Source organism: Alosa alosa, chromosome 16, assembly GCF_017589495.1.
Source record: "Alosa alosa isolate M-15738 ecotype Scorff River chromosome 16, AALO_Geno_1.1, whole genome shotgun sequence".
NCBI lineage: Eukaryota > Metazoa > Chordata > Actinopteri > Clupeiformes > Clupeidae > Alosa > Alosa alosa.
Genome location: NC_063204.1, coordinates 26,865,707 through 26,890,961, shown reverse-complemented (window position 1 = coordinate 26,890,961; position 25,255 = coordinate 26,865,707). Strand labels below are relative to the sequence as shown.

Sequence of the window (25,255 nt, the reverse complement as noted above, 5' to 3'; positions counted from 1 at the left end):
TGTTAAAATGGGAGAATACTGCATACAGCAATTGCTCCCCCTGCTCACCTGGAAGGATACGGTTACATCCTTCTAGAATAGCAAAGGGGGCGATGCTATCTTAACGGTGTGGACATCCTGCTTTGAGGTCTTAGTTTGTTGATGTATCGATCGGTATATCATTATTTTCGGGTGAAATCATTTATTGAATTTCACTTAAAGTATGTAAATGGCAGTTTTCAAAGCTCTTCAGAACCAACATTTGGTGAAAACTTATTTAAGTAGGCCTAATGTTTTTGTGCCATGGAGTCCGCGCGCGAAGACAGCGGGCAGACAGGTGTCGACGAAGGCTACATCGCAAGTGTAAGTAATTTGTCCGATTTATCTTTAATATGGTGAATGTTGTTGTACCGTAGTTGAATGATGGGGTTAAACCTAATGCGTGTTTCAAAGTGGTTTAGTTGTGGTTTAAGGTTTCTCATTTAGCCTGCCCTTCACATGGGGTTCATGGAGGCGTATTTCAAATTTAAAAATCAAATTTTATATCTGCCCATTTCTCAGCCACATTGGTTTATCCACGAAGTATAACATGCTACGTCTGGTCAAAGAGATGTGAACATGTTATAAATACAGCCGGTTAGATGGTATGACCATATATGAATAATTTATGTCATGGGAAACACAATGCGTCTCCGCTTCTGAGGCAGTTACTGAGCTGACATAGCTATTGCAACGACAAGCTGGTCGTGTGCCATTTGTATAAGTATTGATATATAAGTAGGCTATACTCTTTTGATCCCGTGAGGGAAATTTGGTCTGCATTTATCCCAATTCGTGAATTAGTGAAACACACAGTGAGGTGAAGCACACACTAATCCCGGCGCAGTGAGCTGCCTGTAACAACAGCGGCGCTCGGGGAACAGTGAGGGGTTAAGTGCCTTGCTCAACCGTGCCTACTGGTCGGGGTTCGAACCGGCAACCCTCCGGTTACAAGTCCGAGGCGCTAACTAGTAGGCCACGGCTTCCCTCTGTTTGACCTCTAATGCAACAGTTACAGTGACCAGACAAACTGCAAAAGAGATGTATAGGCAACCTGTCACTCACACTATTATGACAATTAAACGATAATATCAAAAACACCTGATTTCTGAAAAATGGTTTGTGAGGGTCTCCATCACAGTTCACAGTCCTAGTATAGACAGTGAACATACATAAAAGTAATCTAGACCAGTAGTTTTTGTTGGCATAAAATTCTGTTTTTGACCTATTTGGATAATGATGGAATGTAATACTGCAATGATATCTGAGTAGATAACAGAATACAGCCTACGTCTTTAATTTACCACCACCCATCTAATGGCTTCAGCTTATTCAGTACCGGTAGCTGGATGAATTGACTAATAGTCACTTGAATGGTTCTTGATGCCACCAATCAAACTGATACGATATACTGCTGACCAGTTGATAAAGCCTGTAGTTTTGACAAGGCTACAATTCTCTTACAAAAGACCTATTAAAATCCATACATTTATTCGGGTATCAGGTTGCAGATGTGTCGGTAGAAATAGCGACTGTGGATGCCATGCTCGAGAAGCTATGCCGGAGGTACGAAAGACTCCGACGGCGGGAAGAGAGGGCAAGGAAGCTCAACTCCATCTGGACCCTCCAGAACATGGCCATTCTCATTACTGTTGTGGTGTTTGTGGTTGTGGTCATCATGTGGTCTCTCCTGTGGGTGTTCATATGTAAGTACAACTGTAAGGCCTGCCTTATACCATACCACAATTCATCCATAACAAGTAGGCCTATGGTGACATTACATTGTACATCATAGTAGGCCTATGTCACCTTCAATGATGTGGTGAATCTCTTCATGTATTTAGAGAAATCAGTTTAGTGTTTGAGAAAGCCATATTATTATTCTATGTAGTAGGCGTAGTCCTGAATGACACAAATATTTTAGACAGTAATAGTCAACTAGAAAATGTAATTTCGAGGAAATTACCAGTGCATGAAAAGATAAACATTGAGTTAGCCTAGTTAAGCAGAAAGCAGTTCATATAGGTGCAATCAGTTTAACTGGCCCTTTGATGGGTCCTAGTTGAGCAGCTGGAAGTTGATACAGGTGCAAATCAAGTTAATTAGTCCATCGTGATGTCATAGTGCTAATGTAAAGTCTATGGGGGAAAATAAGCTTGTTTTTTGTTAATATCTCAAAAAGTATAAAGTTTACAAAAGTGAAAGTGATTTTCATGCACTGTAATTACATATTTATGGACCCTAATTTAGGCAAGGTGCAAGCTAAAGCTAATTTAGTAAAGTCAACACTAATGAGTCAGCTCAACCCTCCTACAAGCCACACAATAGCTATGGTTCAGGCACAAGATCTTTGCTTGTTGATACTGTAGATGTTGCACTTCTGCCATTTAAAAGCCCTATGTGTTAGTGATGAGGGGTCTATTCATGCCCAGGGTTGATGAACTGAAATGGCCAATTAAACTGGATTTCATACGTTATTTTTAAGGAAATCACTAATGTCACTTTACATTTGATTTAGTCTAAGACAACCTGTATTTTATGAACATAGCAGCTTTCTTATACATAGAGTGGTTCTGGGTCTCTCAGTTCGCAGGGAGGGCAACGGTGGAGTTTATTTTGCTGGAATGTTCCGAGTTGCCAATGTAGAGTTCATCCCAGAGTACCGGCAAGCAGACTCTCATGAGTTTGTGTCCATGGCAACCAGGATACAACATGTTGTAAGTGTACAACAGTTTGATTGATAAGTATTGCTCTTTCTCTCTCTTTGAATGGATTGAATGTTGTACTACCACTACCAGTGTCTGTTGCTCTAATCATCAAGCACTCATCACTGTACACTTTCTTTTGAAGGTCAGCAATGTGTACAAAACATCTTCAGTATCCAGACTCTACAGACAGACTGTTATATCCGATCTGAGGTAAGCAGTGAGCTATCAGTTTTTCTCCAATCAATTAATCTGAGGTACTTATGAAAACTAGTAAATCAGCACCAGTGAAACCACTCATCGTCACAATTCAGTTTAGTACCTAGACAAGTGTAAATATGCCCAGAGCAGACCTATTAGACTGGGTTTACTACAGTAATCAGTCTTATTGGAAGTACAGTGAGCGATGTAGTCCATGTTTGATATTGTTCCTCCTTTTTCCTGACAGTAACGACAACAGAGGCGGGGTTCTGGTGCATTTCTGGATGGTGTTTGTGGTGCCCTACCTGAAGTCCTCCACGATGTGTGAGGAGTGTGTGGGTGCCATCCTCCGGGACTCTGTCCTCACCAGCCTCAAGAACCGTTCCTCCATCGGCTTCCTGCTCGGACTGCCCGTGGACATTGACTCCATCCTGGTAAACGGTACGTGTTTATTTAGGGGGTTGTCACTCCTTTTTAAATTATTTTTGGGCTGTTTTGCCTTTTTATCAGATAGGACAGTGAAGAATGACAGGCAATGTGAGCAAGTGGGAGAGACAGGTGGGGTGGGAATCGGGCAGAGGTGGAAAAGTCGAAAGTAAAAATCCAACCATGTATTGGTTCTACAGTACCTGTGCACTTAACACAAGTGATCTCACTAATTAGCGGCTCTACCTGGCTGAAGAGTTGTGCTAATTAGAATCAGCTGGTTTAAGTGAATGGTTGGCATAGATATGTGGTAGGACTTTCACTTTCTGAAGCTGGACTTTTCTACCTCTGGAATCAGGAAATGACTCGGTGGTTGCATGGTAATGTTATAATATCAACACTGAGGGCCAGTTTCCCGTACTTGGATTAAGCTGTTGTTCTCTGTTTTGTTTTCACAGCTGCTCATCGGTCTGAATTCACAGGAACTTCTACTGGTGAGGGTCTTTGCTACATGAACGGCTCAAATGAATCACTTGATTATTCATTTGCTAAGTAGTCTGCCATAGCTATAGGATGACAAATCAGTAAACTTGGTCTTTCCTAACCTAGGATATCCAATTGTGTTGTTCTGCTCCTTTGAACGTGAAATATGACGTAATAGAACAGCATGTTTAACGGGCCCAGTGTGGACGAGAGAGCACTCCATGCTACGCCGCAGTCAGGACGCCGGCATGCAGTTAGGATAAGCTGTGACACATGTGACGCATAGCCGCCTTCTCCTCTTTTCCAGCCTCCCAGTGTGCGGATAAGATGTACGCCATCCTACCGGAGGTGATGGTCCCCCTGAAGGTGTTCTCCTCCTGGGGGGGCCTGAGCTGTCACATGAAGCTGACCTCTGCCCCGGGGACCCTCATCCGTCTCACCATCAAGTCCTTCCACATCGAGCCCAGCAACTGCATGAGTGACTCGCTCACCGTCTACGACGCCCTGCTGCCCATGAGAGGAAGGATTCTTCATCAGTGAGTTGCGATGAGAGTTTAGGATAAGAAGAGTGCACTTAGAATGAGAATATATTAAATCAATGAGAAGTGATAATCAAGTGAGTTATACAGGAGATAAATTAGAATGTCACCGAGTACTAAAACTATTGGTGCTACCTAGCTCAAGTTGCCGCAGACAACAGATAGAACAGCCAGGCAGTCACAGTGCTACACTCAGGGGACATGTTTAAAATCATACCCCCAGAGTGTAGAACTGTAGCTGCCTTGCTGCTCTCGGTGTTGGCCACAACAACTTTTTTTTCTTGTACCGACAGTACTCAGTGACCTTGAGAAACACAGATCTACGTGAAAAATGGCCAGATTTTTCCTTTAAATGGATATCTATATTTTAAATAGACTTTATTTAAATGTGTAATAATATTGCTAAGACATAATTCTCTGATGTTTGCCAACACATAGCACATAGAGGAACCAAACCGAACAGAATCTCATGCCTTCAAGTCTAAGGCCTTGACTTGACAGGCACTACTTTAAGGCAAATCCAGACGGTGATCTTAAGTTTAAGTGTGTCAGGACAAGGCTGTCTTGTCCTTTGTAAATACTTAATCGGTCACTTTTGGCCGGCAGGGCGTGCGAGTCAGTGTCCCACTCTGTGTCCATGGTGTCCACCTCCAACGCCATGCTGCTCTTCTTCAAAATGACTCAGGGCACAAAGAGCTTCTTTGGGCACTTTGAAGCCATCAATGAACAAAGTGAGTGACATGAATAAGAATTGTTTTCTGTCAATGCGTGTTTGTGTGAGTGAGTGTGTGTGTGTGTGTGTGTGTGTGTGTGTGTGTGTGTATGTGCGCGCGCACGCACGCTGGACTGTGACTAGTGTGTATCTAAAAACCTATTGCAGATATGTGTGTGTGTCTGATACACATGCATGTGTACATCCCCCATAGAGTGTCTACATGTGATTAAAACCTCTTTGGATGCCGGCCCCAGGGGGCAGTTAACCAGTCCATTCTACCCCAGCCTCCTGCCCCCACAGTGCTCTTGCACCTGGAGGTTTCAGGTAATTGTCCTCGCCAGGGGCAGCAAATTATTACTAAAGCAATGTTCACAATAAAAAAAAACATACGATGACAAGAACATCGGATTAGTCAGGAAATGCAGAGAAGGAAGATAAAAAAGCAACAACATTGAAATGTAGACAAAGGAATAATATGCACAAAATCCTCTTTTAAAGGGGAACTATGCATGTTTTTTAGCTTAATTTACCTTAACTTAACAGCTTTGGAGTCATTGGTATGGTTATATGACTTTTTTCGGGTTGAATAGTGGCCGTCTTTCTTCCCCCGTAGCGGCTGTGAGCGGAAAAACCACCCTTGCAACTTTGGGCCGGCGGGCCGGCGGCCTCAATGTCAGGAAGTAACGATTGTAACGAATTGCTTTACTGCATTTACACACATACACGCCAGGCACCGGCTAGAACAATGTAGCGATAGAGTTTCTCAATCATTCGTCATGACAGAGCCAGTGAAAAGAAGCAGAAAGTGAGTAAACCGTTGTCGAGGGAACAGGGAAGAGGAAAACGACAGACTGACCGATTGAGGAGTGTCGTAAATCTTATACTCTGAGGCTGTAGGGGGAGCTCTGCAGAAAAACCTGCAAGCAAAAAGCGAGAAAACAGCAAAGAAATTGCCAAAACTGCATAGTTTCTCTTTAAAAAGGTTTTAAAACCTTTATATCTATTTGTAGTTAAAGATACTAAGTTGCTTAAGTACAGTGACTCCTATGGATTACAGGGCAAAGATAGCATACAGTACACTGTGACTGAGTTCTATTGCATAATATTTCATAGGCCTTATTATTTTATGATTTATACCTATATTAAAGTATGATTGTGATTCAGGCCCCTCGTGCTGGTCTAGGGGTGGCCTTAACATTCCAGAACTACATGTTGAAACTTAAAGACCTGAATGCTTGTGAACATGGCTGGTGGAAAGTCAATGAAATAATGTAAGTGTTTTCTTTTATTATTATTTATTGAGTACATATGCATATGTATTATATTTGTATATTTACTTGTATAATGTAGTATTTAATATTGATATAATATATAATACAATTATTTTTACTTGTATCTGAGGTCTGTACACTAGCTTGCTAAAATCACACCAGAGCAATGGCATTATATTCCTTTAAAGGGGTGGTTCAGGATTTTGGACATAGGACCTCATTTCCAAGTAAGCAAGTGTACTATTTATCAGTGGAGACCGTTTTCAACACGTTTCATCCAGTCGTTCTAATTGCAGAGTTCGCAGGTGCTAGGCTAGCGCAAGTCAACGGTATGTGCTAGCCTGCCACTAAAAACAGTCTTACCTACTCCAAAGGACACTCGAGGCAAATTCCAGACAATCGATGTAAATGTCTGTGTTGATAGAATAGTGTAAGAAATACAACTACCCTCGCATCGCGTTGCAATAGTTATACTTTGTTCCCTGAAGTTGGTAGTAGTCATTTTGCATCTCAGCGGCGGACCAAGGCTACTACTAGGTATCCCCATTGGAGGCGCTTTTACTGTTTACTTTTTTGGCGCAGTACTACTAACTGGAGCAAGTATAATTCCGCCGCTGCTAAGACACTAGTCCCTCAAAATGTAATGCGATCGTTGAAATGCAAGGATAGAATTATGTTAGAAATAAAACTATCAATACAGACATTTACATCGATAGTCTGGCGTTATAATTTATTTGCCTTGGGTGTACTTTGGAGTGGGTAAGACTGTTTTTAGTGGCAGGCTAGCACATACCGTTGACTTGGCGCTTAGCCTAGCACCTGGGCGAACTCTGCAATTAGAACGACTGGATGAAACGTGTTGAAAAACGGTCTCCACTGATAAATATCACACTTGCTTACTTGGAAATGAGGTCCTATGTCCAAAATCCTGAACCACCCCTTTAAGAAAATAGAAAATCCTCTGCTTAAGTGTGTTAGTGTACAAAAGGAACCCAGTTACACCACCTTTATGATTCTTAACAAACATGTGTATCTGTGATCCTTTTGTAAAATGTCAGATATGTTCGTTTTTAAGGTATCTAATTTGTTGATCTGAGAGGTGGTATCTAGATATGCTTGTTTATTTGTTGTTTTCCCTGACTCAGATACTGTGGAAGGTACATCGGTCACTCCACAGTCTTCCGCATACCTGACCAGAATCCAGAGGTGGTGTTCCTCTGCAGCTCTCGGACCTCATATATGCCGTTTACAGCCACCTACAGCAGCTTCAACATCAGCCAACGTACTCACACACTAAATATACGCATCAATGCGCACTCTCACAACTAAACATACGCATCAACGCGCACTCTCACAGCTAAACATACGCATCAACGCGCACTCACAACTAAATATACGCATCAACTCGCACTCTCACAACTAAACATACGCATCAACGCGCACTCTCACAGCTAAACATACGCATCAACATGCACTCTCACAACTAAACATACGCATCAACGCGCACTCTCACAACTAAACATACACATCAACATGCACTCTCACAGCTAAACATACACACCAGTGTACACTCTCACAGCTAAATATACGCACCAGTGTACACTCTCACAGCTAAATATACACACCAGTGTACACTCTTACAGCTAAACATACGCACCAGCAGGGGTGTAGTCTACATGACACGTAGGACTACGCAGTATACCTACTGTACTTAAAAAGCATCACCATCTCAGTATACCCACTTAAAATAGGCAAGGATACATATTAACATTTTGGGTTGATCACAGTTTACCCACTATAGCTAACTAGACTACACCATTGCACACCAGTGTACACTCTCATAGCTAAACATACACATCTCTAATAATCAAAATATGCTACACACACACACACACACACACACACAGAGACAAAGGTCTGACAGTCAGACTCCCACATGACAGCGTATGCTCTTAAAACCAGACATGCACACACATTATCTGTAATTCATCCTATTAAATTGTCCTAAACAGTTTGCAGCCAATTCATTTCAGCATATCCCCATTGATGGTGTGCTTTATTGTGGTGAAATTACGCATGCTACATTAATCACACTGACTATACAGCTGTTAGACTATAATTGTAGTTGATTACCTGAAACAAGTAGCACTGGAATTTGATTACAAGTAATTCATCTGTTTATGAATTATTAGATGTCAAGATTACAAACCAATCTAACTACTTAAATCACAGAGCAAAAACAGAGGTGTTTCATTTTGGTAAAGAATAACCACTTGTAAACATGAGGGCTGATGGTGATAGTGTTCATAGCTGGAGAAAATGTACGGACTATGCGTCTATACTGTAAGAGGGGAAGAGAGTTTGATGCTGAAACTCAACATTCAAGTCAACATTGAACTGATGATACTACAGAAAAACTGAATTAACCAAGACAGTGATTTGGGTATCTCTGTTTGTCTCTCTATCTCTCTCTCTCTCTGTCTCCGTGTGTGTATATGTGTGTGTGTGTGTGCGGTCTGTGTGTGTGTGTGTGTGTATGTGTGTGTGTGTGTGTGTGTGTATGTGTGTGTGCGCGCCTTGTGTGTGTGTCTGCGGCATGTGGGTGTGTGTGTGTGTGCGTGTGTATGTGTGTGTGTGTGTGTGTGTGTGTCTGCGGCATGTGTGTGTGTGTGTGTGTGTCTGTGTGCGGCATGTGTGTGTGTCTCAGCCTGTCCTGATGAACACTTTCTCTGCTCCACTGGCCTCTGTGTTGAAAAGAGCCGACGCTGTGATGGCATGGACGACTGTGAGGATGAGAGCGATGAAGTCTTCTGCTGTACGTGCATCAGCTCTTGGCTTTGCTCAGACTACAGCAACACTTCAGTTAGACACAGCTTCACAGCAATACACCACTTGAACAAAGCTACTGTATATAAACCAAAAGGACTGAATTAAGTTTATGTGAACTTATGTATTAGAATGTGAGCGGTGAGTTAGGGAAGTGTTCTTAATGTTGATGGTGATGCTTTACCTTCCAGCGAGTCCCACTAAGAACTGTGGAGGCATCAGCCCTCTGCATCCCATCTATGTGTGTAACGGTGAGAGTGACTGCTCAAATGGACGAGATGAAACCAACTGCACTAGAGGTGTGTGAGCACAGGTCTTCTCACTCGGCTCTCTCTATCTCTCTTACATATCTCAACTTCTCTCTACCCCTGTATCTCAACCTCTCTTACCCCCTGTATCTCAACCTCTCTCTACCAACGGCTCTCTCACTCCCTGTATCTTAACCTCTCTAAACCTGTATCTCAACCTCTCTCTACCCCTGTATCTCAACCTCTCTCACTCCCTGTATCTCAACCTCTCTCACTCCCTGTATCTCAATGTCTCTCTCCACCTGTATCCTAACCTCTCTCTACCCCTGTATCTCAACCTCTCTTTCACTCCCTGTATCTCAACCTCTCTTTCACTCCCTGTATCTCAACTTCTCCGTTGCTTTCTATATCAGTATACACAACACATATACTCTATTTTTTTTATGTGTTGGAATACAAGCGAAATGTCCTGTAACAATGTAATTGTTTTTTTCTTTAGAGACGCGCTGCTCGGACATCAGCTACAGGTGTGCAAGTGGCACCTGCATCCTGAAGAGGAACGCTAGGTGTGATGGAGTCCCCGACTGCCAAGACCTCAGTGATGAGAAGGACTGTGGTGAGTATAAATCAGTGACTATGAAAATGAGTAGCGTGAGGTGCGTTTATCCAGAGTGACAAGGACTCTTAATGTTGAGTTCAGGTTTGGAACACAGGTCTGATGTTGGAACACAGGTTTGGAACACAGGTCTGATAGTTTATCAGGTGGAGACAGGTACTCTGATGTTGAGTTCAGGTTTGGAACACAGGTCTGATGTTGGAACTGAGAGAAAATGGAATTGAACATTATGTCCAATACTTTAATATGTTGCTTTAATGTGCAGCATTGGGCCCAATATTCAGTATGTGGTTTAATGTTCTGCATTTCTCACTAGTGGGTCACTTTGACACTAAAAGTATGATTCTCATAAAAGTATGAGTCTGCATCATGACTCTGTGTGATATCTGTACTGTTCTTTTAAACATGATAATGTAAGGCGCCAGAGTGGATATCACTTGGTGTTGTCTATTCTGCATCAACAGTCCTTTTCGTCATTGATTAAGGTAGACTTAATGTCTCCTGGCTTTGCCACAGTCACTGTATGATTATCTATTCTTTACTGTTGGGTATGTAAACCCTGGATAATTCTGTGTCAAGTCAGAGACGCATATTCTGGAGTATGCTGTGCTACGGGTGTGCATCTCTCCTGTATACAGCCTAATTAAACCTTGCATCTTGATTTGTACTTCTTCGTGACTGGATCATATTTCACTTTGGTATATAATATTTTTACCAACAGAACACAGGTCTGATGTTGGAACACAGGTTTGGAACACAGGTCTGATAGTTTCTCAGGTGGCGACAGGTACTCTGATGTTGAGTTCAGGTTTGGAACACAGGTCTGATTGTTTCTCAGGTGGAGGCACTACAGCTGCTCCACAATGGCCTCTGTAAAAAGCATGGCAGCATGGCTTCACACTAAAGATAAAGTTAAAGTTAAACTGATATTTAGCAGATGCTTTTATCCAAAGCAACACGGACTCGCAACGGCTGGTTTGTGAGTGGAACCCAGGTTGACCGGTTGTCAACATGATGACATTACCACTACTCCGCCACACCCACCGCACTCTTCTGTTGCTCAACTATTGTTCCAACATTTGTCATAATGAAATGTTCTGTATTTAAAATTGCAGCCAGATTCTGTGCACTTTTTTTTTTAATGAAAGCATGCATAGTAAACAGAACTATTTTTTAGTTATTTGTAAATGTATCACACATGAACTTGACACTAGAAATTCACATAACTCATATAACAAGACAACAAGGTTATGTTGAGTGAGCTCATGTTTGTGCACCACTTTTAGCAAAGAGGCCATCCACCAATGATGATAACTATTATTTGTTATCTATGAAAGTCTATTTTAAAAACCAGCCTAAGCCACTGACATGAGAATGTATATCACCCGGAACAATAAACTTAGCTGGGCTTTTCCTGTCAATTAACTCTAATTACACTACAATTATGTCATTTGTTTTAGTCTTGTAACCAGTAGGCATTTAACTGAGCCCTCCTAAACCATACTGCTTTGATTGAACCCAAAGGCCACACAGCTAAAGACCCAACCTTAAAGTGAACCTGTTCTGTTATACGCATGTTATTTGACCATCTCCTTAATTGAGTGGGCAGTAATTGCTATGTTGTTGTTGCCTGGCTGCCCTGTTACCCTGACAGTAATTGCAATCTGTGTTTGGGGTGATTTTCTCTAAGGACACTGGAAACAAGCCTGGGCTTTGATCACTCAGCCTGCTGTGTGTAACATATACTCTCGCTCTCTCTCACACACACACACACAGACTTTTTAATTTGTGGATTCATCGGGTGTGGCCCTGTCTGTCATAACCATGATCAAGAAACTGTGGTGTCTCAATCACTGAAAGTCATTTAAGGACAATCATACTTCCACAAATAGACAATGACTGGGCCAAAGACTAATACTGAATCAGTTGTTAAAGGGACACCAGGCAAGCCTGGTGCTTTTTCTCTACGAAACTCCCCTCGCTCGGTCTGAAGCTCTTTTCCTTTTCTTTGTATGTATCTTCCGTCAAGGGTTTTCGCTGCTTCTTCGCCGGCTCTGCCATTATACACACGTTTGCAACAATCACTAGCATTTCGTTAGCCTGCCTCTGTGCTGTGGATGCAGGATGTAAACTGATCCTGCTTCGGTCGGCGGGTACGATACACTGAACTTGCAAGTGGGATATTCTTCCTACAAGCAGTAGGGGCGGGCGAGAGAGTCTTCATTCGCCCTGTAATGAGTCATTTAACCATATACCGACTTACGAAGATGATTAATTAACATGAAAACGTTGCCTGGTGTCCCTTTAAGGTGGTATGCAGAGTAAGATATAAAGACATAAAAATATATATCAATATAATATATATCAATATAAACATCAGCACAGGACTTAATGTACACTATCGGTCAAATGTTTGGATCACTTAGAAATTTCCATTCCACTCCATTATAGACAGAATACCAGCTGAGATCAGTTGCATTGTTTTTAAATCAGGGCAGCAGTTTTCAGATGACATGTGCTTACATAACTGCAAAAGGGTTCTCCAATGTTTTCTCACTTAGCCTTTTAAAATGATAGATTAGTAAACAGAATGTGCCTTTGGAACATTGGATGAATGGTTGCTGATAATGGGCAATGTAAATATTGCATTAAACATCAGCCATTTCTTTCTACAACAGTCAAGAACCCTTTTGCAATTATGTATATAATGGAGGGGAGTGGACATTTTTTAAGTGACCCCAAACATTTGGTAGTGTAAGTAAAAAAAAAAAGAACCTGGCCCACAAACATGAAAAATTAAACAGTCTTAACTGTTGTCCATTCTGCTGTCCTATTCATATTGCATATTCATTTTTCTGTGTAGATGTTTAGGAATGGTCTGACTACAAGCATGAGGCCTGTGTGTGTTTGTATGTATAGTTACTCTTGAATTATGACTACATCTAATACAGATTAGATGAAGATAGACTCAAATCCTTTGTATTTTAATGGATCCCATGGACGCCACAATCAAAGATCCGTTCAATCCTCTCTGCCGCAATAACATGTTGTGATATTTCACCCTTTGCAGCATGTGGTCAGCCGTCTCTGGGGAAGAGAGTGGCAGACACAGCATCCATTCCTGACGATATGGGTGGAGTCTCAGGACAAGATCGGCCAATGGGACGTGTGGTAGGAGGTGTCAATGCATTGGAGGGAGAATGGCCATGGCAAGTTAGCCTCCACTTCTCCGGTCACCTGTACTGTGGAGCGTCCGTCATCTCTTCTGATTGGCTACTGTCAGCGGCGCACTGCTTCAGCAGGGAGAGGTGAGCTGGAGTGTAACCCGAGGGTGACCTTTAAAGGGACACCAGGCAAGCCTGATGCTTTTTCTCTACGAAACTCCCCCTCGCTCAGTCTGAAGCTCTTTTCCTTTTCTTTGCGTCTTCCATCAAGGGTTTTCGCTGCTTATTCGCCGGCTCTGCCATTATACACACGTTTGCAACAATCTCTAGCGTTTCATTAGCCTGCCTCTGTGCTGTAAACTGATCCTGCTTCGGTCGGCGGGTAGGATACACCGAACTTACAAGTGGGATATTCTTCCTACCTGGTGTCCCTTTAAAGGTTCAGTCTGTGATTCTTTTTTTTTTTTTCTAAGCAAATATTATAGATGACAAGCTCTTATTTCTCACAGACCCACATACGGATATTTCACTTACAATACAAATTACAATTGTATGTGCATGAAAGTAAGTACATAACATTTGTTTCAAACTACATTTTGGTAACAAGGAGACATAACATTGTTTGCAGGGGTGGGTGTATGTGTGTGTGTGTGTGTGTGTGTGTGTGTGTGTGTGTGTGTGTGTGTGTGTGTGTGTGTGTGTGCTGTAAATAAACCCTCCCTTTACGCACACATTTTCTTTTTCACACACACAAAGATTCATCCTCTATTCCTGATGCAACACTCTTCTACTCCTGCTGTATCCCACCCCAAGTCAAACTTGCATTATTTGGTGTTATGTTGCATTACACATGACTTCTCCATCCCCATATATTTAAGCTAAGTGACAAGACAGACAGACATTGCAACACATCCAGTGGCTGGGCTTCTATTGCGCACCCATAAATTATATAAATAAGATAAATACATTTAGACTTCAGACATACATTAGAAACAGATTTCACACGTCACGTACACATTAGAAACACACTGTGTGACTCTCCCCTGTGACTGGGTTTGCATCTCAGACACAGACTTCGCACGTACATTAGAAACACACTGTGTGACTCTAGTACAAAAAAAAAATCTTTCTCTTCTTTGGCGAGCCACTTGTGAATGAAAGTTTTATCAGCAAAGGATTTTGCTGTGCGACATGTGGCTTGCTCCCCATTCCCAAGCCATGAACAAAAATCATTGGTGTGTGTGTGTGCCAACTCTCCTTGCAACAGCTGAAGGAGGACACCGGTGTAAGAAGAGGTCCAATCTGTCGCCTGGTTTCTGTGTGTGTGTGTGTGTGTGTGAGTGTGAGTGTGTTTGTGTGCCAACTCTCCTTGCAACAGCTGAAGGAGGACACCGGTGTAAGAAGAGGTCCAATCTGTTGCCTGGTTTTTGCACTGCTATTGGTCAATCAAGGCCTCCTGTTTCCTGCTTCACACTTGATCCATGACCGCCTCAGCTTCACAACTCATCAGTCACACAAATGCTCGCGTGGCATCTCAGCTTCACTCGATGGCTGGATGATTTAGTCCACCTTAACTCCGAACTCCACTCAACCGCCGACTCCGCTCATCTTACACCTCCGCTCCCCGATTGGTCAGTACCCCCCCACTCATCGTCCACCGCCGCTCTCTGATTGGTCAGTCTGATTGCCCATCTCTCGCGCCTCTCTCACTGATTGGTCAGATGAGGCACTCCTCCTTGGGAAGGGGCAGTGGCAGGCCGGGTCTCTCGGGCCCGTGCTGAAGGTGCTGGTTCGGATTCTGGTGGCGCGCCTGCTTCTTCTCCTCGTGGCTCGGCTGGTAGCTGCACGGCGCTTGCGCAGGACGCAGGTCAGCAGGGTCAGAGCCGTCAGGACCACCAGGGCCAGTGGGGCCAGCCACCCTCCCCACCGCACCACAGTTAGCATAGTGTGTGGCCAGGTCGCTGATGTCCAGGGCTACCGTGCATCACTCTCCAAAAGGTTCGGGTCACCTTAGATGATCCCAGGTAGCTCTGGTTCACCAGGTAATGGCACTACTCTCTGTCTTGGGTTCACAGTCGCGGAGGCATGGCACACACGGTCGGTCGGTCACCGCAAAACCGAGAAAATCAGTCTGTGATTCTAATTATTGTACATTTTATGCCAAATTAACTCAGTTGCTCATCATGGCCCTCTAGTTACCTGTTCAGTGTATATGCCCCCAAAAAACTGCTGTGTTTGTACACAGTCCTCCAAAGTCCTGTGGGTAAGTTGGAAACAAACATAGAGATTGGAACCAACCCAGAATCAGTACCACCTCAAATCTTAACAATGATCCTCTAGAACTGAAGTTCGCTCCTTTACTGTAGCACAGTGGCTCTCAAACTTTTTCTGTCATTCGCCACTGAATTTTCAAGCTCCACCTGACCCCATCACTCCGGCAAAATGGTAACATTAAAATATTATTTTTGCATTTTGGTTCCATCTTACATTTCCCGTCTAGGTCTTCTGGATCTGATGATGTTTTAATTTATACCGTAAAACTCCAAATAATAGCCCGGGCTTTTATTTTCCCAAATCGCCAAACTGCACCGGCTAGTATTAGAGACAGGCGTCTATATGAGACAGGCCTTTAATTCCCTTTACACAAAACTTTTCCTCTGCAAAGATGGAAAATATTACCAAATTAATTATTTCAAACACACTGAATGTCTACCTATATGACTAGGCTATCTAATGACAATTACGGATCATCATGCATTTAGTGTTGAGATGTTCATTGAGTGAGATACAGTAAGATCCAAATAGCGGGGATAGCCAGAACAGATTAAACACTTTTTAATCAAACGTAATTTACAAAGAGATTGTATCACACTGAAAGCATATATTTTGTCACTAGCAACCTAGCCTATCGTCCTTTGTCAAATGCAGTTGCATTATCAGCCCTGACCAAAACCGTTCAGTAATTATTTATGCAAAAATGGAATGTGCGTAATGTTGCATTCTCCCTCCTTTTCAGCACGAATGAAACAGCATGAGGGAACATGAACCATATGCTTTCTGCCGTACTTTATTTGGCAAATTTGACAACAGTCAGCTTACATTTCAAATCATAGCCTACTTCTTTCTCTTTATCGCCATTGCAGTACGCATTTAGAATAAAGAATAACGTTTGCGAACCCTTTTGTTTTGTTGCCAGTATAAAAACAAGCTTACCATAGGCCTATCCGCAAATTTTAAACACAAGGGATGAATTGAGCGATGACGGAAGTCGGACATATAGGCATAGCTCATATTGAAAAAAGTTATAGAATTTGGAACTCTAGCTTTTCCCCACAGCAGTCTTTTAATGCCATCTAATCATAATGTTAGCGTGCGCAGTCTGCACCATACTCAAGCCCAAATCACACCAATGATTCGCAACAAGATGAGCTGCAACATTCTATTAACCAGCAACTTGATGCAACATTCTAAAACCTTGCAAATGTGACTAGACATGGTGAATGCTTTGTGACGGCTTGCAACGACGTGCAGCATCTAATTCACACCCAATAAGACGTTCTAAATGGAACGCAATCATAATTAAGACAAGAAGATCTCCAGTAGATGTAAAACTACGACACGCATTGACAGTGAGATGCGGCCGCTGTTTGTAAGATCAAAATAAGATGTTCTAAATGGAACACAATGTAATTAAGCTGTTCAGTTCTTTTCCAAGCGTCTTGGAGAGGTATGTGTGCTGACTGGGAACTCCTTTCTGCAACGGGCTTTAAACAGACGATCTGACGGGTTTTAATACAACCCAGAACTAAATAACAGACCAGGCCTCTACTGGAGACCGGCCTTTAACCCAAACCTGTAGCCACGCCAGGTGTTTAAAAGAGAAAGGCGTCCATTTGGGACTCGGCTATTATTTGAAGTTTTACGGTATATCGGTATGTTTATGACCCCTATGTTTGTGTGTGGCTATTTTGTTTTGAAACTATGATCTTCCTTGTCAAAAAAGAAATGCATTATTAAAGATAGGCACTAAAAAACAAATGTCCTCCTGTTCTTCGCTACCCACCTGTCATGTCTCTATTCCCCACTAGTCAGGCTTGCCCCACACTTTTGAGAACCACTGCTGTAGCAGCACAAATGTTGATATGTGTAGCGCAGCACACTCTTTTAAAATGTCCAAATAACATCATGTAAATCTGTGTGTAGGTATGGATGAAACTGTGACAGGAATCTACATGTAAATACTGAGAGTGACATATCTTATCCTTCATGTACATTATTGTACAGTAGTATCATTGCTTTCATGGCATACAGGGTCCTATTTATATGGGTTTGGATTTCAATTTCCTGTTACCATCATAATAAGGGACAAGATGTTTACGTCTGACCCTTGACCCCTGACCCGTTGAACCCCACAGGCTCTCTGACCCGCGCCAGTGGGCAGCCCACATGGGCATGCTGAGCCAGGGCAGTGCCAAGCATGTGGCGGACGTGCGTCGCATCGTGGTGCACGAGTACTACAACGCACGTAACTTCGACTATGACATCGCCCTGCTGCAGCTGCGCAAGCCATGGCCCATGTCGCTCGGCAACCTCATCCAGCCCGCCTGCCTGCCTGCTCCCTCGCAAGCTGTCAGCGACCAGCAGCGCTGCTGGGTCACTGGCTGGGGGTACCGCTCTGAGGAAGGTCAGCGCTCCTCACTGTTAGATTCACATTATATACATGCACATGAACTCATTTGCGTGCTTTTAGTTATGTAATCTTTTGTATTAATTTATTCCTTTAATCATTGACATTTATATTTACATGGTACATTTATTCCTTTAATCATTAACATTTATATTTAGACATAAACATTAATTTATTTATTTACATTTATTCGTTTACATCCATATAGGGCAGCCGTGGCCTACTGGTTAGTGCTTCGGACTTGGAACCGGAGTATTGGAACTGGTCGGTTCGAACCCCGACCAGTAGGCACGTCTGAAGTGCCCTTGAGCAAGGCACCTAACCCCTCACTGCTCCCTTAGCCCCGCTGTTGTTGCAGGCAGCTCACTGCGCCGGGATTAGTGTGTGCTTCACCTCACTGTGTGTTCACTGTTCATGGATTGGGATAAATGCAGAGACCAAATTTCCCCCACGGGATCAAAAGAGTATACTAGCCTGACGAGCCAGACCCACATTAAAATGTAGGGTCTGGGCACTCACCGTTCGCAGTGCTCAGTCCGAGGAGCAGGATAATCGGTTGTCTTTCAAATTCCCTCTGCACGCAATAGGACAGCGCTATGAGTCCCATGCGTTTTCCCACCAGCGGAGCTAGTTGGCTAGTTCTAACTTTTGCCAACTTAAAAAAAAGCTTAACTCGTGTCACACTGTTGGCCAACAGCAAATCTTCTTTGTTTTCAAGTAGCAGGGAATTCAAACCAAACCGTTGCATCTCTGCCATCAATTATTATGTTAAGCCCGCCTAACGACTCTATACAATTTGATTGGCCTGATAGAAGTTTAATTTTTCGAGGTCACAAGCCAACGGAGAGTTGCTAGACTAGCCCTGGAAGCAAATGTAATTTGCTGCCGCTAGGGTGCGTCTAGATTTCTAGGTTACATATATACTGTACTTATACTTATACTTATAGATATTTCAGGAAGCACTCCCCTCATCCAAGAGACAGGCGAAGTGATGACCGCCAATCCAAAGCCGTATTAAAAATAAATAATAATAAAAAAAAAAATGTAATTCCAAAACTCAACTAACTATTGTTACTTTGTTGATACTGTCAATACTGTGTATTGTTACTGTGTGTTTTTGTGTGTGTGTGTGTGGGGGGTGGGGGGGTGGTGGGGGGTTTGGTCAGGGAGATGGTGTTTAGTGTTCTGATGAAAGTGAATGGGGTGGGGGTAGGGGGATAGGGCAAAGGGGTGGACATTTTCCAGTGAATTTTCGGAAACTTTCCATGGTAAATTAAGCTGTGGAATTTTGGAAATATCCCAAATTGGAAACTTTCATGGAATAAAAAAATGTATGGGAATTACTGGGAATTAACTGAGAATTTTGGGTAATTCATACAAACTGTTTCATATACAAACATTAACATTTTGTTTCGTAATAAGCAATATGATTTTCGCTTAGCTTAGCATACAAAGCTAGCTAGCATGCTAGCTGGAATCCCCTTCTCTGCCTATGGTTTACTAGCGTGCTAAGCTAGCAACACTGAAACCACTGAACTGCCCAAGATACACCACGCCACTCAACAACAAAATCTGATTGGTTGGAACATTGACTGACTATCACTTTGTCCAGTCAGAATCCCAGAAAATGGTAAAACAAATAAAAAATATATAAGAAATAATGACACAACATAACACCCCAAACTTAATAGATTATGATTATTTATAAAGTTGTCAAGCTTAATCAGACAGGCAATATGAGCATATAGTTATTAATCGTCCGGTAGAGCTTATGCAAAATGACGTACACCCATTTGAATGAGGACAAAAGTGACGACAAGCCCATAACTGGGCAACTCTGTTTACAAACTTCCCCCGGTTTCACACCAGTTATTCCCACATGAGATGACATTTTCACTGGAAATTTTTTTTTCCTGTTCACATGAACGCACCATAGGTTTCCTTTATGTCTAGGGTAGAAATTCGACTGAAATTGCATTAAATCATGTTTTTTAACTATTATTATGCTGCACAATGTGGTTTTGTCCACTACATTTAATTTCCCTGTTATAGACTAACTTGCCATATTAAAAAATCCCAGTTTATTCCTATTAATTCCCGTTTATTCCTGTTCATTTCTGTATATTGTCGTTAATTCTCATGGAAAGTTTCCAACTTTCAAAAATTCTGTAGACCAAGAAGAGGTCTGCATCAGTTTTGTAACTAGTGTTGGGATGTAGCCGTGGGATATTGTACACAGAGTCACCAGGCACACACACACCCCCACAAACAAGTACAAGCTGACTTACAAGATAAGTACTCCCCTGCGACTCATCTCTTTCTAAGAAAGAAGGATGACTGTACTGCCACGGACAATGGATGCATCATTAGTCCAGTCCCCTGAGAGTTTAAATACTGCTGAACTGTCTGCAGGGCTTGTCCTGTTGGCCGCTGAAGGCAGAAGTGTTTGACTAAACGTGTATGGGGTTATGTCCTTGTTGGGTAATGGGAAGGGTTCCCACGGGCTATGGAGTTTCTGGAATATAATGAAATTGTGTTGCAGCTGTTAAAAATGTCCTTGCCAAAATAGATTAATACAAATATGTTTCCACGCAGCATTGGTTTGCTTATTTGGTTATCAGCCTTTTCCATTACTACTTGCTTTAGTGGTTGTGGTTAACCCTACTTTGTTTTTCAATGCCCATTTATTAGTTTCCGATTCTATAAAATGTAAAAGAATCTACTGTAGAATGCTGACAAAGGGGCTCAGACAAAGCTATAAACAATTCCAGACAATGAAAATGTTACTTCATGAACCATGGAGAGGTGGTGTGCCATCTGATTGGCGCTCTTGAGCTCAAATGTCAACATCCTTTCATCAGAATCAGACTTTGCCTTTAATCATGTATGAAATAGTAAGTGTATGGGGTAATCTGTAAGCTTATAACCGAAACTCATGAGAGGCACTGCAGCTGACCCAGGATTGAGGAATTTGGTCAAAAGCAAGAGTGCGGATGCTTGCGCGTTCTGTTCTCCGAGATGGAAGTTGTAACTCTAGCTGTTTTCTGAACTTCAGCTGAAAGAGTGCAGCATTTAAAGCGGGAGAAAGGATGGAGGGGAAAAAAGAAAAGTGGTGGTGGGGGGGGAAAGGGAAGCAGTGAAAGGACGCATGCAAAAAAGCCAGCTAACTGAAGCTTGGCCTTTTCCGTGCCCAGATAAAGTGTTGCCGGCCGTGCTGCAGAAGGCCGAGGTTGGCATCCTGAGCCAGAGTGAGTGCAAGCGGAGGTATGGCCCGGTGTCGCCGCGGATGCTGTGTGCCGGGGTGCCCTCTGGAGAACAGGACGCCTGCAGGGTGAGTGCGAACTCACTGTTTTTTTTTTTAAATGACTTTATTGTAGGACTTTTCTTAGTGTCAAGTTCAGTAAACATTACCTTCTTTACCATACTACATTTTTTTTTTCCCTATTAACATTCAAGAGAGACACCAGGGGGAACACATTACATGACAGGAACAAACAAATGGGGTACATACATATACAGTACATACTCACTTACATATACAAACATACACACACACATACATACAGACACACACATATACATACATACATACATACATACAACATAACAACAAAAAAGGGGGGCAGTTCCACTGTGTATGTATGTGTGCGTGTGTGTGTATAGTAAGTAAGTGTATATACTCTTGATCCCGTGAGAGAAATTTGGTCTCTGCATTTATCCCAATCCGTGAATTAGTGAAACACACTCAACACACAGTGAACACACAAGTGAGGTGAAGCACACACTAATCCCTGCCCAGTGAGCTGCCTGCAACAACAGCGGCGGTCGGGGAGCAGTGAGGCTTAAGTGCCTTGCTCAAGGGCACTTCAGCCGTGCCTACTGGTCGGGGTTCGAACCGGCAACCCTCGGGTAACAAGTCCGAAGCGCTAACCAGTAGGTACGGCTTTAATAGTATTAATCAATAGCGTCGCGATGGCGTCGTGTATCCATCTACAGTATGCACCTATTAGAAAGTTTGGTTATTCTCCTATATGCTCTGGATACAATGTATTCCAATTTTCTATTTGATTTCTAACAGTTAGAGTGAGTTTTTCCATTTCCAATGTTTGTTCTATTGTCTTGTACCATGCTTGATCATCTGGGGGTTTGGCTTGTTTCCAAAGTCTGGTCACTTGCTTCAGTGCCGTTAAACTTAACATTTTAAATATGTATCTGTCCTTAGCATTGTTTTTAAGGTTTGTATTAAAGCCCCAGGTGTGAGTGGTGCTGTAATTTCCAGTATGTATTTAATATCACTCATTACCTTTTGCCAGAACACCGGAATTACTGAGCAAGTGAAAAATATGTGCGTCTGATTTGTTTTTTTCTCAACACATCCTCTCCAGCAGCTTGTTCCCTCTATTGCTGTGTTTGTTTTACATCTATCTGGAATAATACAATATCTTTGGCTTATTTTCCAGGCATATTCCTTCCAGTGTTTAGATTGCGTTATGTTAAAGTTTTCTTTTAAGGATTCTCCCCATTCTTCATCTGAAATCTCTATACACAACTCTTTCCCCCATTGTGTTTTTATCTATTTTCCATAGGTGTTGCTTTTTGCAGGATTGAATAGATACTTGCTAATTTTAGAGTATTTTTAGTTCTATTTTCTGCTATACATTTTAATATATAGTTGTCCCCCCCCTTTGTTCTGTTTAACATAACTCCTTACTTGCAAGTATTTAAAAAACTGTTTTTGTTCTAAATCATATCTAGACGCAAGTGTTTCATATGATTCTATGGAGTTATTATTGAATAGTTGTGAGTATAGTGTTAACTCCTTACTTGCCCAGCATTCTAAAATCTTGTCTGTTATATGTGGTTGAAAGTCGAAGTCATATACCATTTCTCTAAGTAGGATACACTCCCTCTGCACTTTCAATCTTTTACACATTTGCTTCCAATTATTAATTTTCAATGCAAAAAGTCTGAAGATATTGTTTTTGTGTTTCTGTCCCAATTAGTCCATTTGTTAACTCTTTTTCTATACTAATCCATTTTGCCTTGGGGTCAGACCTCATCCATTTCATTATTATCAATACTTGTGTTGCATAATAATATTTTTTGAAGTTTGGGGCTCCCAAACCTCCTTTTTCTTTTGCTTGAGTTCGTGATTTGTATTTCTGCCATTCCAAATAAAATTAGCTGTAATCTTGTTCCAAGAATTAAAAAAAGACTCTGGTAGGGTAGGCTGGTTGTTTCCACTCTACTATATACTCCATTAGGGATTAATATCCATCTTTTTAGATCCTGTCTTATTTTCTTTTCCAACTTGCAATAATTATTTTTATATAAATCTTCTAAGTTTTTACTAATATATATATATACCAAGGCACTTTATCACCTCTATATCCTGATAATAAACTATAGTCCTTAATTACATTCATCAAGTATTTAATGGATTTTTCAGGCGAAGTTAAATAAATAACTATATCATCTGCATATAGTGCCAGTTTATGTACTTCCTTCCCAATCTCTAATGTCTAGATTTTGTCTTATCGCTACTGCTAAAACTTCAATGTAAATAGCAAACAAAAGTTGGAAAAGAGGATCACCTTGTCTGGTGCCTCTTTGGATACTAAATGTTCTCGATAGCATACCATTTGCTTTTACTTTGGAAACAGGTTTACTATACAGAGCCTGTATCCATTGACAGAATCTCTCATTTAAGCCAAAGCTCCTCATTGTCTCAAACATAAAGGTCCAATTTACTAAGTCAAAAGCTTTTTCTGCATCCAAAGTCAATAAAAGGAGGTCTGTTTTTTCTAATTGTGCGTGATTTATTAAATTTAGAATTCGCCTAATGTTATCGGCCAATATTCTTCCTGGTATAAATCCACACTGGTCCGCTGTCATTATATCTGTAATGGTGTCTTTTAATCTATTGGACAGGATTGAAGAAATTATCTTATGATCAGTATTAAGTAGTGATATAGGTCTATAGGATGCACATTCTGAGGCATCTTTTCCTTCTTTATGTATAAGTGTAATTATCGATGATGCCCATGTTCCCGTGTCTAATGCATAATTATATGCTTTCACTAATAAGGGGCTAATTTGATCTTTAAAAACTTTATAAAATTAATTTGTAAATCCATCATCCCCTGGGGATTTTCCTAGTTTTAGGGCTTGTATTTGTTTATTTACGAGCTCACTGTTTTTTTTTTCAAAGGCTCTCAGTGAGCAGTTTGTGAAGTCTGTGATTCCCATGCACTATTTCTTAAAATGTACTTCAGTGCTCGTCACTGTCCTGATTTGTGTGCGCTCGTCACTGTCCTCTCTGATGTTTGGCTCTGTAAATGGGACACAAGCATAGTAACTTGGATCGAGTCAAAATCGGTTGCAGCCAATCAAAACACTTGCTTGAGGAGTATGGAAAGGAGCAGTGTAATTCGATTGGTTGTTCAGGCTACCCACAATATACCCACAGCAAAACTGCAAACTACAAATCTGAAGCCAATGTAACCACTAATGTATTTAAACTTCATATGATTGCCCTCTTGTCTCTGTGTGTCCTGTGTTACCTTCAGGGGGACTCTGGGGGTCCACTGGTGTGCCGGTCCCAGGCCGGGGGCCGCTGGTTCCTGACAGGGATCGTGAGCTGGGGTGCGGGTTGTGGCCGCCCCAACCTGCCTGGCGTCTACACCAGGGTGGCCAAGTTCACCGACTGGATCCAGAATCACATACACTGATCTCAGTCACAGACATGTCAACCAATCGGCCAGTCAGAGTTCGTCACTGACTCTACACCCCTCCAAAATGTCATCCGCTGACAATATATGGTCATTAGGCTCTTAAAAGCACCTGCTCATGTATCTTTCCCTCCTGTTAAGCAGCAAAGCATTGACAATAAAGCATATCTTGAGTTACTCCATGGCCTCCATTCTCCTCTCTTCTTTTTGGATGTCAATCACAGCATTCCGTTCATACCAGAGCTTTCATATATAACCCTGACCTGCTGTATCCAATGTCATGGCAAGATTGGATCTGAAATTCAGATATCACCTTGCGATAGGCTGATAAGAAGTCCATCTAGATGAAAGGACATGGATGAAAAACTGGAAGCATGTGAGTGACCCCATTTTTTACTTTACTGACCTGAGCTCTTGTCATGTTTCATGTTAAAGAAGTGTGGTTTGGTAAAAAAAGAATCTATTCAGATGAAAATGATCAATTTTAACTGAACATATCAATGACCTTGTAGGCTACACAGGCCAAACCAATTATTTGTAAAGTTCTCTTCAGGGATATAAGGTCCACTGTTTTGTAACCCAATAACGGGAGTGGGAGGTCATAATATTAAATTAATAGTTTGTA

The 25,255-nt window shown here is 41.9% G+C and overlaps 1 protein-coding gene across 1 annotated transcript; it reads left to right on the top strand.

The window, feature by feature from the left end:
• Window positions 1-157: 157 nt before the first annotated feature.
• tmprss7 (transmembrane serine protease 7) lies at window positions 158-24,788 on the top strand. The gene is made up of 18 exons (XM_048266387.1): window positions 158-342; window positions 1,523-1,724; window positions 2,605-2,735; window positions 2,869-2,936; window positions 3,172-3,365; window positions 3,809-3,844; window positions 4,141-4,369; window positions 4,979-5,103; window positions 5,299-5,411; window positions 6,252-6,358; window positions 7,504-7,640; window positions 9,066-9,173; window positions 9,376-9,483; window positions 9,932-10,048; window positions 13,119-13,356; window positions 17,628-17,896; window positions 21,094-21,230; window positions 24,469-24,788. The coding sequence occupies exons 1-18, from the start codon at window positions 283-285 to the stop codon at window positions 24,628-24,630; spliced, it is 2,541 nt and encodes an 846-aa protein (XP_048122344.1). The 5' UTR covers window positions 158-282; the 3' UTR covers window positions 24,631-24,788.
• The last annotated feature ends 467 nt before the right edge of the window (window positions 24,789-25,255 follow it).